Source organism: Phoca vitulina, unplaced genomic scaffold, assembly GCF_004348235.1.
Source record: "Phoca vitulina isolate PV1807 unplaced genomic scaffold, GSC_HSeal_1.0 scaffold48, whole genome shotgun sequence".
NCBI lineage: Eukaryota > Metazoa > Chordata > Mammalia > Carnivora > Phocidae > Phoca > Phoca vitulina.
The window spans coordinates 3,980,561-4,000,453 of record NW_022589751.1 but is presented as its reverse complement, the minus strand read 5'-3'; the positions used below and the strand labels follow the sequence as shown (position 1 = coordinate 4,000,453).

Here is a 19,893-nt window from a genome sequence, read left to right as displayed (position 1 = left end):
ATATACTTTAGATTAGTTTTAGGGTTTAGACCAGGAGAGGAAGTCTAAAGAACATGTTTTTACTGCCATCTGGACCCAGCATCGTTGTGGAAGTTCTCAAGCATGTTTAACAGACGTACTACACTTCAGATAAAATCATTTGTAGAGGATCAATATATTAAGCAGGTAAAAGCAAAACTGATCTAGTTGAAGTAGAGAAAGTGACTGTGAATATGAACTCACTGGAATCCCTTTCGCTCTCCACTGCAGCTCCTGAACCTTCCAGGGAATCTTGCAACTCTGCAGAACAGTTTAAAAACCATTGACATGATTTATAGTCCAGAGGTGTCTGACCTGTAATAGGTTCTTAATAAATGGTAGCCATCATTATTATTACTATTAAAAACCTTGCCTCTGGGGGCGCCTGGGTGGCTCAGTCGTTGGGCGTCTGTCTTCGGCTCAGGTCATGATCCCAGGGTCCTGGGATCGAGCCCCGCATCGGGCTCCCTGCTCGGCGGGAAGCCTCCTTCTCCCTCTCCCACTCCCCCTGCTTGTGTTCCCTCTCTAGCTGTCTCTATGTCTGTCAAATAAATAAATAAAATCTTTAAAAAAAATAAATAAATAAATAAATAAAAAAATAAAAACCTTGCCTCTCGACCTTCCCCAGCCCCAGGCCTTCCAGAAGTCCTGGTACCAACTTCTACCATTTGTACTGGCAGTCCCATCTTGGCAAGAAAAAAGTAAAAAAACTATTTCAGAGAATCAGCAGCAAGTGAGCACCTAGTAAATATGCGTGAAGTGTTCTCCCGGGCCTCACATTTTAACCTTGCTTAATCCCCTCAATGACCTGTGAGACAAGTGTTTTGATCTCCAGGACCTGATGAAGAAATAGAGGCTCAGACACACATAGAAGGATACACACAATACCAAATGTGTGAGAAATGCCCATTTATTTTATTTTTTCCATTTAATTCAAACCAGCTCCTAGCACGATCCCACTGCAATGTCAGGAAATGGCATCTAAACCGTTCAGGGGCTTTCCTCGCAGGATTCTGGATCTTGGCCCATGTACCAAAGCATGGAGAGGGCCTGTCCTCTCCTCCCTCTTCGATGTGCACAAGAATCTGGTAGATGCCTGTTTTCTGTAGCAGAAAAGTTTCCTCTGGATTGGGACATGCCATGGCTCTGTGTGATGTAGGATGTCGAGGATCTTTGAGAGGCTGGGGTGCCAGCCCCTAGGATTCAGTATTTCAAGATATACCTCACTGCCCAGCCATCCTCCCTGAGCGCTGGCTTCCTCCTCCGGCCTCTGCACGGAGCGCAAGCAGATCTCTCTGGATCTGCTTTCCCCCCAAACACCCCTCTTTTAGTGACAGGGAGGTATTTGTCTCTTCCTTCCTATTGCCCTCAAAGAGTCTCCCTTTCTCCTCTCCTCCTAAGGACACCTGGCAGAATCTAGCAGAATTTGAACTTCTATAAAAGAAAAGCTGCTGTGGACTTCCCGACCTTGGGCAGTAGCTGGCAACTGTCATCATTCCATGCGGTCATGTCTTTGTCTACGGCGCAGCTGCTGAGGGGCCTGACAGGTCTCACCCGGAGGCTCCCAGTGCAGCGTGCCCAGATCCATTCCAAGCCTCCGCGGGAGGAGCTCAGGACCATGGATGTTGCTGTTGGGCTCACCTCCTGCTTCCTGTGTTTCCTCCTGCCATCGGGCTGGGTCCTATCGCATCTGGAGAGCTACAAGAAGCGGGAGTGAAGGGGGCTGTCCTGTCCCTCACCCTGTGACCTGACCACCCCTGGCCTCTCCTGATCATGTCTGCTGCATCCCTGGCCGGTCTTCCCAGGATCATGTCCTTCAATTACAATGACCTCTTCTGCAGTCATGACCTCTCCATTTCTCCATGGTGACATCCTGGGACCACATATATTGGTTTATAAGGCCCTACTCGGTAGGGCCCTCCTTGTAACAATAAAGTCTATTTAAACCTTGAAAAAAAGAAAAAAGAAAGAAAAGCTGCTCCGTGGAAATGTCTGCTTTCCTTGTGCAAAAAAACGCTGAGGCAAGAAAATACCAAGAGTCTTCTTAGCAAGGGAGTGGTAAGCACAGGATATGGAGAATATGAAAAATTGATTCTCAGTGAATATTCCTGCCGCAAAAATTGGGTAACTGAACAATCCAAAGCCCACAGCAGTAAGAGGCAGAGCTAGGATTCACATCCAGTTCAATAGAACACGTATGTACTCCCATTGCTTCAAGGCAGGCGCCCCAGGGCAAGGGAGAGGGACAGCTGCAGATTCCAGCTGAGAGTGGCCCCCTGGCTACTCTGATGGAGATCGCCAGTGGACGAGATCCTGCGACTTGAGTCTTAACAGAGATGGGATGGCAATCCAAACCCACACCTATCTCACCTACAGAGGGACATTCCATCATCTTACACTGATAAACACCGTGTGTCCTGAGGATAGAATCCAAATTATTCTAATCTTGGAATTCCCATATGGTTTATGCTTACGTAAAGCTGTGCTTGCCAGAAACACAGTGACAGCACTGTCAAAGAGCATTTAAATGGAACAAACCTAGGCAGATTCGCAAATGGTAATACATGCATTATGTAAGGGAGAAGTAAACAAAATGACTTTGTACACATGGATATGCTTTCAGGAGATTCTTGAATTATATTCCTTTGAACAATAATTCCATTTTTCTAGATGGAAGACTTACTTTAATCCTGTTTCAACCAAGAATATTTTGTTCTAAATTAATTTACTTGTAATTTTTTATTACTCAGAAATCGATTTTTTAATGGCTAAGGAGTTAAATCACTGAGAAAACAGCCCCTGAATTTTGGATCTATCTTTATTTTTATATTTACAGTAGAATTTTTATATTGACCTCAACTGTCAAAAACACATTAAAAATAAAAAAGCAAGGATGGGGGAGGTGGCATGAGCCCTTTGAACAGCCGAAATAGGGTTTGTAACATTCAGGTTTTCATAAGTGAGACCCTTGGACCCACAATCTTTGTGGTTACCACAGTTCTAAACATCTCAGACTAAACGTCTTAAACATGTCATATAAATTATGGAAAAAATTCAAGAAGACTGAAAGTACAAAGAAAAACTCTCCTGAAGATCTATCACCCAAAGAATACCACTGTTCACATTTTCACTTCTTTCTTTTGGGGTGTTGTCTACATATGTTTCACACTTCCACCATCATTACTCTTGCCTGTTTCTTTTGCAGTCATGGGCTACTGTTGCATTCTCTTTTTTGCTAACTTTTTTTTTTAAGATTTTATTTATTTATTTGAGAGAGCCAGCACAAGTGGGGGGAGGGGCAGAGGGACAAGCAGACTCCCTGCTGAGCAGGGAGCCCGACACAGGGCTCTATCCCAGGACCCTGAGATTATGATCTGAGCTGAAGACAGATGCTTAACCAACTGAGCCATCCAGGCGCCCCTGCTTTCTTTTTTTTTTTTTAAGATTTATTCATTTATTTTAGAGAGAGAGAGTGTGTATGAGTGTGTGCACATGCAAGTGGGGAGAGGGACAGAGGGAGAGAATCCAAGCAGAGTCCCCACTGAGCTTGGATCCCTCTGCAAGGCTCAATCTCACGACCCGGATGATCATGACCTGAGCTGAAATCAGGAGTCGGGCACTTAACCACCTGAGCCACCAGGTATCCTTCTGCTTTCTTTTTCTATAAATTTGACTTTAGATAACTCTTATAAATAGAATTCTACAATATTTGCCTTTTTGTGACTGGCTTATTTCACTTAGTATAATGTCCTCAAGGTCCATCTAGGTTGTAGCTTGTGACAGGGATCTCCTTCATTTTTAAGGCTGAATAATATTCCTTTTATATATATATATATATATATATATATATATACTAAATTTTTTTTATTCATTCATCCATTGGTGGACATTTGGGTTACTTCTACCTCTTGGTTATTGTGAATAGTGAACACGGATGTGCAAATATCTCTTTGAGATGCTGCTTTCAAATCCTTTGCAAGGATTGTGGGGTCATATGATGGTTCTAATTTTAATTTTTTGAGAAGCCTCCACACTATTTTCCACAGTGGTATAATCCATTTTTTTAAATAGAAGAAATGGCAAAGAAATATTCTGTTTGTAGAGGGTCATGTTGGACCAACACCCCAGATTCACAAGGGGCAGGAATTCACTTCCCCAGCTTCCATTGTCTCCATTCCTTTTCCTAACAAAGCCCTGATTTGGGTCAGGTGTTCATTCTTCCTTCAGAAGTTTCAATGGAATTTGACCTTATCCTCAGCTATGGAAATGTATCTTTCTTACTCTAAACCCCTCTCGGTAATCCTACTACCTTGCCACTGAATAGTTTAGGAACTCAGACTTCAGTCACACACAGTACAGCTTTCCCTTGAGGAGTGTTATTGGTAGAGGAGCAGGTAGGTGAACTAAGGTGGATCAGATTGAAGGGAGAGCTTTCTGTAGTATGATTGGGTGAAAGGTTTTCTTTTCCTTCTGTAGAATATGAACAAAGAAACATATGTCCCCATTGGCTCCTGTAAATCATTTATTAACAATGAGAGCCCTAGTCTTGGAGACAAAACTGATACACAAAGGAAGACTAAACCAAGAGAATATCAAGTAAATGGAGTGGAACCTTCATGGCTTTGGGCCTGGAACCCTTCTGAGCTCTGGACTGCCTGAGCTAAACTCCGTCGCTGTTTAAGCTAGTTTGAACTGGATTTTTTTGTACCTGGCAGCCCACAGCATCTTACCTGATATAATGGTCTATGCTGTTCAGCGAACTTTGGAGAAAACTTTGAGAATCAACTATCTATCTCATAGCTCTGAGGTCTGACAACTGCTTCTGTTGCAATTCCTCTTTATACATTGGCTGGTCCCACAACCAACCTGGGGACGTCATGCCTCAGCACATTTGAAAAGTCTGACAGAAGGCTTCCATTGTGTTGCTGAGGGTTAGGTGAGGAAAGGGGTTATCCCTCCTGCCAGGAGATGGCCTGTGACAAGATCTAATGTAGAGGAGCAGAGGTTGTGCCTTGGTGGTAGCTTTGGAGTGCCTGCAGGAATACTGCTGGCCCATAATGTTCTTCTATGTGAATTAGGGGGGAAATGCCCTTCCCAAGACACTTTACCTCCATATGATGATAAACTGTCATAATACAGTGATTTTGTTAGCACAAAACATTTTTCTTTCATTTGCCAGAAAATCGTCATAATGAATATACAAGTGTATGCTATCTAGGGTGTAAATAGCTCTCTCTTAGACCTGGCACCACTGAGCATGGCACCATCTGGACAAAGGAACGAGACAGCCTATTAGAGACAGAACACAGAATGCAGAACAGATGAGAAAGCTGGTGGAGACGTACTTACAGTCCATTTACTTTTAGTTCAGACATGATTTTGATGGGTAAACAACTTTTAACAAGTAAACTGGGGAGATGAGGCTTTTTTTAAACTTTTTATTTTAAAATAATTTCAGACTTACAAAAAAGGTGCCAAAGGAAAAAAAAACAACAACCAACAACTCATCACTGAAAAGTAAAAATCACTTCTCATGTATCCTTCACCCAGCTTCACAACGTACATAAAGATAGTACAATTAAAGGGGTGCCTGGGTGGCTCAGTCAGTTAAGTGTCTGCCTTCAGCTCAGGTCATGATCCCAGGGTCCTGGGAGGGAGCCCCACGTCGGGCTCCCTGCTCAGCGGGGAGCCTGCTTCTCCCTCTCCTTCTGCCTGCCGCTCCCCCTGCTTGTGCTCTCTCTCTCTCTCTCTGTCAAATTAATTAATTAATTGATTGATTTAAAAGATAGTATAATTATGAAAATCAGGAAATTAACTTTGATATCATACTATTAACTAATATACAGATCTTATTCAAATGTTACTAATTGTCACACAAATGTTTTTTGTTTTTTTATGGTCCTGGATCCAATCCAGAATCACACATTGCATTTAGTTCTCATATTTTCTTATATTCTTATATATTCTCGTATTTCTTTTCTCATATTTTCTTCAATCTAATGTAGTTCCTCAGTGTTTCTTTGTCTTTTATGACATTGACACTTTTGGAGAGTACTGGCCAGTTATTTTGTAGAATGACCTTCAAGTTGAGTATACCTAATGTCCTCATGATTAAATTCAGGTTATAGGTTTTTGGCAAGAATACCACAGAAGTGATGCTGTGCCCTTCTCAGTACATTATTTCAGGAGTCACAAGATGTTTGTATGTTAAGTTTCATTACATGCTTATGGTGCTTTGTGCCTGGTTTCTCCACTATAAAGTTACTCCTCCTCTCTTTATAATTAATAAATATCTTGTGTTGAGATACTTTGAAAATATGCATATATCCTGTTTCTTATCAAACTTTGTCCCACTAATTTTACTACCTGTTGATAATTCTTACCTACAGCAATTATTAGTGTCGTATTGGCCAAATGGTGAGATCAAGATCTGAGCTTTAAAATTAAGTTTGGAAAGACTCCCCAGAAGTAGGCGAGAAACGTCTTGCAATCCGAGAGAATAATCTACTGACTAAGAGCAGGAGTTTTGCAGTCAGACAGATCCAAACTCAAATATTGGCACCACTGGATATTAGCTGTGTGATTCTAAGCAAATTAACTTCTCGAGCATCAATTCCCTTATTGGTAAAATAAAGATTATGGAGTCTACTTTATAGAGTTTTTGTAGTGAATATAATAAATATAAAGCACTTTGCACAGTGTCTGGCACATGATAAATGCTCAGTAAAATTTAGCTATTGTTATAATGATAATGATTATTGTTATTGTGATGAAGAGGCTCAGGACAAATCTTCCCCAAAAAGCCACTTTAGCATGCAGACTGTTTTGAGCTGAAGGCAATCATGACCTTGTAGGCTCAGGGCGCCCAAGTGCCTCAGTGGTTAAGCATATGCCTTCAGCCCAGGTCATGATCCCGGAGTCCCAGGATCCCAGGATTGAGCACCACATCAGGCTCCCTGCTCAGCCCGGAGTCTGCTTCTCCAACTGACCCTCCCCCTTCTCGTGCTCTCTCTCTCAAATAAATAAATAAAATCTTAAAAAAAAAAAAAAAAGACCTTGTGGGCTCAAGAGAAACTTTTGCCCCTCCTTTAACCATGTAGAAGAATCTTAAATTAGGGATCTTTCCCAGAATAAAAGTTATTAGCAGAGACAAATTTTATTTGAATGTGCCATCTATATGGCAAGGCAAACTTCTAATATGGATGAAATCATTCCTATCATAGAGGAGAAACAGTACAATCAAAAACATTTCACAATGCTTCCTGATCAGGGAAAGGAATGCCTGCTCTATGGCTTTGGACCAGCATTGACTTTACATCTTTCATTTTTTCCCTTTCCAAATGGGACACTGAGGTTATTGGTCTCTGTTTGCTACTGCATATTTGAGGATGAGAAAGGAGCAGAGGACAGATAGCTCTTCTTCTTAGCTCATAAATTACTCAACCAAAAAGAACCACATGTGTACCAGATGGAGATGCCTGAACATCTCCCAGTGCTTTTAGCTGGATTCAGTGACTTTGGATAACATTCTCAGGGGTAGGGTGGGGAGGAATTTATTCTATATGTGGGAGGAAAGTGCAAGGGAAATTTATTGGCCAGAGGGCAAATTGTGACAGACTGACCATGTATTTTCCAAGCTCACTTCTTTTTCCTCCTAGGCACTAAGTTAAACTACATTTCTCAGCCTCTCCTACAATTAGATAGGGCCCACCTGCTTGAGTTCTGGCCAATGAGATGTGGGCAAAGTTGCTATATGATACTCCTAGGCCTAGTCCATAAAACATCCCCCACAATCCTCTATACTCTTTTTTGTCCCTCATCTGCAAGCCTGATGTCAACATCTAGGGCAATACTAGGTTCCTAAAAGACTGCACAGAGCAGAAACCCCCAGCTGACCACATTGAACTCTTTGTGAGCAACAAATAAGTGTTTATTGTATTAAGTCACTGAGATTTTGCAATTATTTATTACAGAAACTAGTGTTAATTATGCTGACTAATTTAACATGCTGTTATACAACAAATGGGCAGCTAAATGTTTATTCAGAGATTCCAGACCTATTAAATGCATTATTTCAGTTAGATGATTGTAGACCAGTCAATTTGATAAATAAATTTTAATTTTCTAAAGGTTGCCTTTTGGGCACAAATATACCCACCCATAATGGAATAATGGATGTCGTGTCTGAATGTGCCTGAGGGGTGGGCTACAAAGGGATGACAAATGAAGTGGGTTAAGCGTTAAAGTGAGTAAAGCCTAGGTCCAATCCTGAGTCCAAGATCACAGATGGTCTATCATCCAAAGTCCAAACAGGGGAAGAGAAACCATCCTGGGTGTTTAGAAGAGAGACACTGTGGTGAGGGAAAGAGGAAGAGGCAGAGAGACTAATTAGAGGACAGTGAGGCAATGCAGACATTAGCAACGGCATGAAGCTACCACCAGCCTTCGACTGTAGAACGCAGGGAGAAGGTGGCTTAATTGGAGCCCGGGGCTTAAGATCACCAGCAGAAGAGACCATCAGGGCAGACACATCCCCATAGGTGCTGGAGAGCTGGAAGAGGGGCAGCAGCTTCGGAGAGCCACCCAAGGATAGGAGAGGGAGATTCTACCGTTCCATCACCAGTGCCTCCCACTGACTAACCGCCAGCTGGAAGGCAAGTGACCCGAGAAAAACAACCTTACAGGAGCCAGTCCTCCTGCCTTACTGAGCAGGGTAGGCAGACCACAGCAAAGGATCTGAGCACACAAATGGGTAGGACATCCAGAAACTGGGAAAAACAGGAAGAGATGTAGAACACTCTATTCTCAATAAAATCAAAGCTCACGAGTTAGAGCAACTTAAAAGAGCATTGTAATCAAAGGTGGGACATTTTTAAATGTTCTTGCTCCTCAGAGATTCTATTCTAGTTGTTGTGATTTAAGTTATCACTTTTTCATTTTTATTCTAGGTCATGGAAGAGCTGGCGTGTGGGGGAACTTTTATTCTTATGTCCAAATATGTAATCTACTCAGATGTAGCTTCTTTCTCCTTCAGTTCTCGTAAGCAAATTTGATTAAGCATCAGAAAACTGCAGAAGTGGAAGCTGGGACAAAGTCTGGCCCTGCTCCTTAGCAGCTCTGTGATAATAGGCAGACCACTTAACTGACTTCTGCAGGTCTATTTTCCTCATCTCTCAAGTGGACACAAGAATACTTTCTTACTTATCTCATTGGCTTATTGGAATAATCATAGTTTTTGTTCATTTAGGTTGGTTGGTTGGTTGGTTGGTTTTAATGAGACGATGTATGTGAAATACTGGTATACAGAAAAGTGTGATATAATGTTGGAACATTATACATATTAATATGTCTCCCAATCTGTCTCCCTACCATTCCATCCTTTATTTTGAGGATCAGCTTTACTGAGATGTACATTAAATATAACCAATTTCATCAAGGTAAGCATACAATTCAATGAGTTTTGACCAATGTATATAGCTATGTAACCACGACCACAATCATGATACAGAGTATATGCATTGCCCCCAAAATTATCCCTAGTGCCCCTTTGCACTTTTATACTTTGAGTCAATACGTACCCAAGAGAAATGAAAACATACGTCCACACAAAAATTTGTATGTAAGTGTTCATAGTAGCATTATTGATAATAGCCCAAAAGTGGAAGCAACCCAAATGTCTATTAACTAACGAATGGATAAGTAATATGCCTGCCATATCCATGCAGTGGAATATTGTTCAGCCACAAAAAAGAAATGGACTGATGCATGCTACGACATGGATGAACCTTGAAAATATTATGTTAAGCAAAAGAAACCAGTCACAAAGATCACACATTGTATGATTTCATTATGTGAAATGTCCAGAATAGGCAAATCTATAGAGATAGAAAGCAGATTAGTGTTTGAGTGGGACCAGGGGTTAAGGGGAAATGGAGAGTATTTGCAAATAGGTATGGGTTTCTTTGCGGGGTGGTAAAAATGTTCTAAAATTGATTTTGGTGATGGTTGCACAATTCTGTGGATATATTAAAAACCATTGAATTGTATCCTTTAAATGGGTGAATTGTATGGAATATAATTATATCTCCATTAAGTTCTTACCAAAATGCTCATTCAGGAATTAAAGGAAATCCAAAACAAAGGCAAAATTTCAACCACAATATTTCATTATAATTTTTGTTTACTATTTTTCTTCAAAGTTACAAGAGCTTTTCTATAAATTAAAACAAAGAAAGATACCATCCACAATCTTAATATCCTAAGAAAGCAAACTATTTTATTTCTTGTCCCTTCCTCACCTCAGCTTTGAGTATGTTTGCTTGGTTTATAGTCATCAGTGGTACAGACATGATTAGTAGGTTGCTTTCATCAGTTAATATTACATGATGAACATTTTTCCATCTTGCTACATAGTCTTCCTTGTGATCATTTTGAAAAATATATGTCATTCCACCTAACTGACCACATTCCTCCATTCACTCAGACACCTATGCCAGAAACCTGAGCTACACCTATGTTGTTCCTGCCACTACTCTAGTGCAGAACAGTGTACTCTTTTGCCTAAATCACTGCAAAGGTTTTCTAACTGGTACCCTGGCTTTTTGGTGGTCTTCTAGCAATCCATCCTCCACACAGCAGCCAGGCCTAAGACTAGTGTCTTCAGTGATCCCAACCAACTATGTATTAGACGCCAAACCACTCCAATGGTTCACAAAGCCCTTCAGGTTTGGGTTGTTGCCTGAATTTTCTGCCTCATTACCCACCCACCCCCATCCCCTTCCCCAATCCGTATTCCCTGTGTTCACTGAAATGCACACAGGACTTGGGGTTTACTCTGCCCAGAATAACTCACCCATCACTCCTCCCCTCTATTCTCCATTCTGCAAACTCCTACTTATCCTCTAAGCCTTGGCATAAACATTGCTTCCTCCGAGGAGCATCTCCTATTCTCCCCAAAAGGAGGGAGGTGCTCCCACTTCCATACTCCTAGATACCTTTGTACATATCTCCATTTTATATTGTACTTCCATGCATGCTCCATGCTTACCTCTCTCCCCAGAGTAGGAATTATGCTCTCTTCAACTTGTTACTTCCAGCACTCCATCATCTGGCACATAGTACATCCCAGGAAATGTTATTTCAATAATGTAAACATTATTACGTGCTAATTCAGCACTATTTCCAGGCAGTATTCAAATCACTTTTCACATATTATCTTATTTAATCCTGCAAACAACCTTATAAGGTTAAGTACTATTGTTTTTACCATTTTAAAGATGAGAAAACTGAAAAGGTTAAATAACTTGCCCCAAATCATTACACAACTAGTAAGTGGTAGGATCAGGATTTGAACTTAGGCAGTGTAATTCCATGCTCCTGATCACTACACTGTACTACCCCTTGAACAAATAAACATTCCTTTATTGTCATATTCATAGGTTACTTGTAATCTACATATCCCTCCCTCTCTCCGTCTCTCTCTCTCTGATATAGATGGCACTGTAACACAAAATGGTATATATAGCTTATTTTCCTTTTTTGAATTGGCTCAAGATAAATCCCTATGAGTAGAATTTAAAGATGCATTATAAGATGAGGACATTTGGGGTGCCTGGGTGGCTCAGTTGGTTAAGCGGCTGACTCTTGATTTCAGCTTAGGTCTTTTTTTTTTAAGATTTTATTTATTTATTTATTTGTCAGAGAGAGAGAGAGAGAGCATGAGCAGGGGGGGGAACAGCAGAGGGAGAAGTAGGCTCCCTGCCCAGTAAGGAGCCCAATGCGGGGCTCATCCCAGGACCCAAGGATCATGACCTGGGCCGAAGGCAGATGCTTAACCAACTGAGCCACCCAGGTGTCCCTATACTTGATCTTTAAAAAAAAAAAATTTTTTTCTTGGATCTTCATGTGTCCAATAACAACTTAACTTATCATGACATAGCTTGTGCTAAAGAGGTAAAAGTTTCAAGGCCATCAGCCATCCCAGCTGATGCAGGATCTGGCAGATGGGGTCAAGTACTGAAGATGGCTGCAGGACAAGTGCAAGAAGGGGAAACCTGGTAGGAGTCAGCCTTGGCTGGCAGCTGGCCTAACTTCACAATACAACCTCTGATCTAATTTTAGGATGAAAGAGTGGAAAACACTTCTATGTTGCTTCTTCTCAAAAAATGTACAAACATGAAGGACTTAGTGGCCAAATTACAGCACCAGTCTTCTCAATGGCATTCTTTCATGCCACAAAGTAGGTTAAACTTAGCAGTATGAATTTACGTTTTTGAAGTTAGCCACCACATAAGTCTGATTACCCTGAGACTCTGTGTTGTGAGGCAGCCCAAGCTAGCCCAGCAGAGATATCCTGCAGAGAGAGAGAGTGATGGCCAGCCAGCCCAAGCTGCTCCAGCCATTCCGACCTAGGTGCCAGATGTGGGAATGAAGGAGCTACCTTGGGACATTTCAGCTCCAGCAGACACGGTGTGGAGAAAAACAGAGGAAACAAACTGCAACCAGAATTCAGGCCTCAGATATATGGCCCCAGTTAAACCATCCCACCATCTATAGCCATTTGAGCCACCCCAGCCACCCAGGCTTCATGAAATAGATAAGCTATTTCCCCTGAGTGTAGTCCGAATTCCAGATCCACAAAATCAGGAGCATAACAAATGCTGCTTAATACTGCTAAACAAACCAACAAAACCTTTTTTTTAATCCACCATGGAATTTGAAAAAGGTATTTGAATGAGAAACGCTGGCTGAAAATAAGTGCTATTCCTACCCTAGCTGCGAACTTGGCTCCTATGTAAAAAGCAGTTGCTCACCGTTGCCATTGATTTGATCCAAAGTCACGTGTGTGACCTCTACAGGGCAGCAGCAGGGATAGCTGGGGAAGGCTTATCTGGCGAGTTTTCTTCCTCTGCTTTAACCCCAGAGGACCAAGGGTGATCTGGGAAAGCTGGTGCTCCTCCAGACTGCCAGAGGGGGGACACTCAGCCCCTGTGCTACGTCAGCCTCCCTGATAGAGTAGGGAAAACTCTGGCTTTAAAGGTAACCAATCCAGGATCAAATCCCAGCTCCACCGCCTAAACCAGTTGTATAATTCTCAGCAACTTAATGAACTTGGAGGCACTGGATTTTCTCCTCTTTGAAATGAGGACGATAACACCTCACTTAGTAAGTGTGTTAGGGTTCAATGAGCCTTACTTATCTGACATTTCATCATAATGATAGCTAATGTTTACTGAGCATCAAAAATGACTTTAAATTCCTTATCACCATCCTTAAGTGGTTGCTCAACACCTGACAATCAGAAACATTGCCTAACAATTTCAGAATAAATTGAATATTGCACTATTTCACATTCACACCCTCCTCTCTCGAACCTCCCCCAGACCCTTGCTCTCCTCACTCTAAGCTGACTTCGCCTCAGGTTTCACTGATAAAAGAGAAGGAAACTACCTCACCTTTCAGTCACCACATCTAGACTTCTCCCTGCATCTGCATTCATGCCTCCTTTCCTCTTTCTTTCTTTCTTTTTTTTTTTAAGATTTTATTTATTTATTATTTGACAGAGAGAGAGACAGCGAGAGAGGGAACACAAGCATGGGGTGGGGAGAGGGAGAAGCAGGCTTCCCGCTGAGCAGGGAGCCCGATGCGGGGCTCGATTGCAGGACCCTGAGATCATGACCTGACCCGAAGGCAGTCGCTTAACCAACTGAGCCACCCAGGTGCCTCTCCTTTCCTCTTTCAACAGTGGAGGAAGGGGCCCTCCTCCTATTAAAGACCTGTCCTTCCATTTGTGTTCTAGATCCCATCATCTTTCCCCCTCTCCACTGCTCATTCTGTCGGCATTCAAATAGGCTCCACTATCTCTCATCTTTGGAAACCTTACTTTGACCCCTGAACTCCCTCCAGGTACTGCCCTGTTTCTCAGCTCCCTTTCTGGCCAACTCTCAAAGGAGTTTCTACAGACGGCCTCTCTTGCTCCATCACCTCTTCCCTCACCAGCTCACCCAGATTTGGATTCCAGTTCTACCACTCCTCTGACGTTTTTGTCGGGGTCACCAATGACTTTCTTCTTGTCAACAGCAATGTCCACTTTACTCTTTTCTTCTCCACTTCTCAGCAGCAGCAGGCTCACTTGGACTTCTTGAAATATTCTTCTCTCTTAATTTCAGCGAAACCATAACCTCCTGGCTTTCCTTCTCTTTTGTGAAGGTCTCCATCCTCAGTCTCCTTTCCTTTCTCAACACCATGTGTAAATGTTGATGTTTCTCAAGAGTTGATCCTGGCTCCTGTTTTCTTCTATTCTGACATATTTCCCTAGATGACCTCATCCACCACCAACTTCAAATACAATATTATGCTGATGCTTTCAAATGTGTGTCTATATTTCAGGCCTCTCTTGTCACCTCCAGACTCACAAAGCTGCCTGCCTAGTTCAGGTAACTACTTTGAAGTTTATCTCTTCCAATTCCACTCTCTTGCTACAATCAGAAAACCAAGTGTTATCCTAGACCTTTTCCTTTTCCTAATTTTCCCCAGTAATTTAATATTTTCTGTCGATTTTATTTCCAAAGAGGTCTCAAAACTGTCCTCTTCTGTCCATCTCTGCAGCCAAACTCCCATCACTTCTTATCTGAACGGCTGCCTCCGGTTTGGTCTGTCAATGCTTTCCCTCCTGCTCCTGCCCCTGCCTGTTCCCTATGTAACAGCCAGAGTTCTCTTTCTCAACATAAGTAAGTCAGTTACTATCACTTGTCTACTTCAAAACTGTCAGTGTTTCCCGTTATGCTTAGAATGATCCAGACTGCTTGCCATGGGCTGCCGGGCCTCTAGCCTCCAAGCCCCTGCCTATACCTTCAACCTCATCTTAACCCCACTCTTCTCCTTCATGATGCTCCAGCCACACTGGCCTTCTGGAAGTTCCAAACTCTTTCCTATCCCAGGGCCTTTGGACTGTGGTGCCCTCTGCCTTGCTCTTCACCTAGATTGTACCCTCTCATATTCTGGATCTTACCTGTATCAGTTATGAATGGTCTTGCCTGAAAATAAAAGAAACCTCATCTAAGAGAGGCCTAAACACATGGAGGTTTATCTCTTGTAACACAATTTCCAGAAGTCCGTATTCTAGGACTGGCACAGCTGCTCCATGAGATCAGAGGGCCTTGGCCTCCTCCTAGATTTTGGCTCCACCATCTTTCATATATTGACCTCCCATGTCTGGCCTCATCCTTGCCACCTCATGGTCAGAAGATGCCTCCTGCACCTGAAGGCCTTAACTCCATATCCCAGGAAGAAGAAGGGGAGGTAGTATTTAACTTTTTGTTACACAGAATTTCAAACATAAGAAATAGAGTATAATAGTATAATAGCCCCTCATGGACTCATCATGCAGCCACAATAATTATCAACCTGCAGCCAGTCTCGTTTCACCTATACCCTCCCCATGCACCTCTCCCTCTCCACTTAGTATTTTGAAGCAAGCCCCAAACATTGTATTATTTTTTTCCCAAAGTGTTTTATTATGTATCTCTAAAAGATAAAGCTCTTCCTTTTTAAATATAACCACAATACTATTATCACACCAAAAAAATGAACAATGCCTGAATATCATCAAATAGCCAGTGTTCAAATTTCCAATCATCCCAGAGAGGTCATATTTTTTATAGTTTAAAGTATCCAAATCAGACCAATACTTGCAATTGATATGTCCTTGATGTCCCTTTTAATCCATAGGATCCCCTTTCATCTTGTTTTCCTCTCAATTTATTTTTGAGAAATCAGGTCACTGTTTCCAGAGTTTCCTACAATCTGGATTTTCCCGATTTCATCCTGATGGTGTCCTCTGTCTTCTGTATCTTGTGAACTAATAGTTGGATCTACAGGTTTAATTAGACTCAGGCTTTTTTTGTTTTGTTTTGTTTTGTTACTGTAGCTTTTGTTTTTTTTGCTTGTTTGCATGTTTGCTTGTTTGTTTGTTTGTTTTGGCAAGATCACTTTGTAGGAGGTGGCATGTTCTCCTCTCTGGAGTCGCCTCATGTCTGATTATCTCTCTTTTTGTGATATTAGCAGCTTTTGATGATTAATGTCTAAACCTACTAATTCATTAGGTTATAAAATGTTGATATTTTAATTCTATCATTCTTTCTTCATGTATTGGCTGGAATACTTTTATAAAGAGAAACCTCCTCTATTATTACGTTCCACAATACAGACAATAAAGGAAAAGTAAATACTTGATTCTTCTCTTTAGTTTGCTAGTTTTCAGAATAATGAATTGATTCACAAGCATCCTCCAATGATGGCCACTAAGGGATCCTTTTTTTTAAAATTGTTTTTATGAACTTATAGATTTAAACATATTTGATGTATTTTAATACATTGCAGTTATCATCCTTATTGATGCTCAAATTGTCCCATCCTTTGGCCTTTGGGAGTGTCCTTACATTGGTTCACCATTTCCTTTTCTATCAGAAAAACTAAAGCTTTCCTGAAACATCACTTGGCCAATTTCGACTTCTAGCTCACTGACCAGAGTTATGTCACATGGCCACCCTGAGCTGGATGATGATGGTGGATGAAGTTTGGGTCATTCACCATCTGTTCAAAGAGGCTTCCCCTGGGGCCCCTTCTAAAGACTGCACACCCTATTATTCTGCAGAACTCTATCCTGTTCGCTTCCTTTACACTACCAACCATAAACTCTAGTTATTTTATTTGTTCACTTGTTAAGGGTCTGACTGCCTCACTGGATTGTAAGCTTCATGACATTTTCCCTAGCACAATACCTGCAGATGTTCATGGAAGATACTCAGTAAATATTTTTTTTTTAAAGATTTTTATTTATTTATTTGAGAGAGAGAGAATGAGAGAGAGCACATGAGAGGGGTTAGTGTCAGAGAGAGAAGCAGACTCCCCGCCGAGCAGGGAGCCCGATGCGGGACTCGATCCCAGGACCCCGGGATCATGACCTGAGCCGAAGGCAGTCGCTTAACCAACTGAGCCACCCAGGCGCCCGATACTCAGTAAATATTTTTGAATAAATAAATAAATGAGGTAGACAACTATTATCTCCATTGTATACAGTGCTGTCCAATATAGTAGCTGCTAGTCACATGTTGCTATTTCAATTTAATGTAGTACAGCTACTATGGAAAACAATGTGAAGGTTGTTTAAAAAATTAAAAACAGAACTTCCATATGATCCAGCAACCCCACTTCTGGGTATAGATCCAAAGGAATCAGAATCAGGATCTGAAAGAGCTATCTGTACCCCCATACTCACTGTAGTACTCCTCACAGTTGCTAAGACATTAAATCAACTGAAACATCCATTGACAGATAAAAGGATTAAAAGATGTTATATATAAGTACAATGGAATATTATCCAGCCTTACAAAAAAGGAAATCCTGCCACTTGCAACAACATGAATGAACCTAGAAGACATCATACTAAGTGAAATAAACCAGGCACAGAAGGACAAATACTACATGATACCATTTATATAAGGAATCTAAAATAGTCAAACTCATGTAAGCAGAGAATAGAATAGTGATTGCCAGGGGCCAGGAGGAGAGGGAAATGGGGAAGTTTTAATCAAAGGGTACAAAATGTCAGTTATGGAAGGTAAGTCTTAGAGATCTAAGACAGACAGGATAACGTCTATAGTGAATAGTACTGTATTGTATACTTACAGTTTGCTAAGAAGGTAGTTCTTATGTTAAGTGTTCTTATCACATAATAAATAATAATAATAATAACAATAGAGTAATAATAAAATAAAGAGGGCAGAAGGAAACTTTTGCAGGTGATGGATAAGTTTATGGCATAGATTATGGTAATGGTTTCTTGGTATATACTTATCTCCATACTCATCAAGATATATAAATGAAGTATGTACAGTTTTCTGTATGTTAATCATTCCTCAGTAAAGTGGTTTAAAAAATAAGTAAATAAAAAATGCAAATTAATTTAAATTTAATTTAATTTAAAATCCAGTTTCTTAGTCACATTAGCCACATAATAAGTACTCGAAAACCACATGTGACTAGTGACTAGTGACTACCACCATGTAGAGAGAGAGTGCATTAACTTCATCTCAGAATTCTATTGGAAAGTGCTGGATAGAAGAAGAAACTGGCTGAGAGGTAAATTAGCCAAGGTCACACAGCTACTAAGAGGAGGAGTTGGGATTCAAACCTGTGTCTGAGTGATTTCAGAGGTAGAACTCAACACCATAACATAGTCATCACTGTTGTTATTACTTGGTTAGTCCTGCCTTCAATTTCAGTCCCTCTGAAGGAATTTACAGGGAGCTTCAAGCCTGGCTAGCTCACAGAGTGACCAACTGTCCTAATTTGCCTGGGCCTGGAGGTATTCCCAGGATGCAGAAAAGTTCTGGGCAAACCATTGTTAAAAAACAAAACCAAGCAAATTTGAAGATCCAATTGGCTTTATTAAGCAATTCATGATTTGGGCAGCATCCCCTCTAGCAAATAGAAAGGGAGTTCTGCGGAGTATAAAAAATGGAAAGTTACTGGGGTGCCTAGGTGGCTCAGTCGTTAAGCGTCTGCCCTCAGCTCAGCTCATGATCCCAGTGTCCTAGAATTGAGCCCCACATCGGGCTCCCTGCTCGGCGGAGAGCCTGCTTCTCCCTCTCCCATTCCCCCTGCTTGTGTTCCCTCTCTCACTGTGTCTCTGTCAAATAAATAAATAAAATCTTAAAAAAAAAAAAAGGAAAGTTTTTACAGGAAAAAGGGTAGGGGCAGGAAGTTGTTAGCAAAAAGAAAATGTCACCTTCCCTTAGGGGGAAGGCCAGGGGGTCTTATTAAGTGGATTACCTCATCTTTTTTTTTCGGATTACCTCACCTTTCTGTGGGGAAGGGAGAGGGTCCATATGACAGATTACTTTGTTGGTGCTGACCAGAAAATTCCTGACTGACTGGTTAAGACTACAGTTCCAGGTTGAGACTGAGGTTGAAAATGCAGTTAGGTTAGGTGTGAAGCCCTGGTTTGATGACTTGGTCTAGCATAAGTGACTCCATTTGGGATCTGTGGTTCTCTTTTCTTTTCTTTTCTTTTCTTTTCTTTTCTTTTCTTTTCTTTTCTTTCCTTTCCTTTCCTTTCTTTTTTTTCTTTCCTTTCCTTTCCTTTCTTTTTTTCTTTTCTTTTCTTTTCTTTCTTTCTTTCTTTCAAGTAGGCTCTATGCCCAACATGAGGCTTAAACTCACAACCCTGAGATCAAGATTCGTACTGAGCCAGCAAGATACCCCCTGTGGTTTTCTTTGAACACCATACTACCTATTTATCAAAATTCTCTATTGAGATTTGTGGCAGGTAAATAGATGGGCTCACTCAACTCCATTTCAACCCCTTGTAATATGCCATAGTGCATGCTAGAAGTGAGAAAATTGAAGACTTTATTTCCCAGACTCCCTTAGACCTTGGGTCCAATACATAGTCTAGCTCTAGCCAAGGAGATGCACTTGGGCAGCATCTGGAAGGCCAGAATGAAAAGGAAGCTGCATTTCTGCTGTTTTATGTGCTGGGCAGTGCAGTGGCAGCAGAGGTTCCAGTGTCTCATCTTGGATGTCATAGACTTGGAGAGACAGAACGCAGGCATGCCTCTTGCAGGTGTAGATTCAGCCTGAGCCAGTCAGTCCTGGTCCCGGCAGTAGGAGCAGTGACTTCCTGATTTCTTGGTTTACCATTGTACCAGAAGTAGCAACTGCCATATCACAGCTCCCTGAGTAAGCTGATTCTGTGGTGGAATGCTGGGAGTCATTACTGGGAACTCAGCCTGGAGGCTGCTCCTTCAGCCTTTCCCATGATTATCCACCCAGTTCACTGTATTAATTCATTTTATGCTGAAATGAATTCAA

The 19,893-nt window shown here is 41.4% G+C and overlaps 2 protein-coding genes across 3 annotated transcripts in view; both read left to right on the top strand.

The window, feature by feature from the left end:
• The window catches only part of PANK1 (pantothenate kinase 1), a 108,246-nt gene that overhangs the window by 20,146 nt on the left and 68,207 nt on the right, over positions 1 to 19,893 (top strand). The gene's annotated exons all lie outside the window — the stretch shown is intronic.
• Positions 1,442 to 1,992, top strand: LOC116649467 (cytochrome c oxidase subunit 8A, mitochondrial-like). Its single transcript, XM_032432312.1, has one exon. The coding sequence runs from the start codon at positions 1,526 to 1,528 to the stop codon at positions 1,733 to 1,735; it is 210 nt and encodes a 69-aa protein (XP_032288203.1). The 5' UTR covers positions 1,442 to 1,525; the 3' UTR covers positions 1,736 to 1,992.

What these genes read in the sequence shown, in the direction of transcription:
- LOC116649467 (XM_032432312.1), top strand. Translation starts at nt 1,526, where the DNA reads ATGTCTTTGTCTACGGCGCAGCTGCTGAGGGGCCTGACAGGTCTCACC.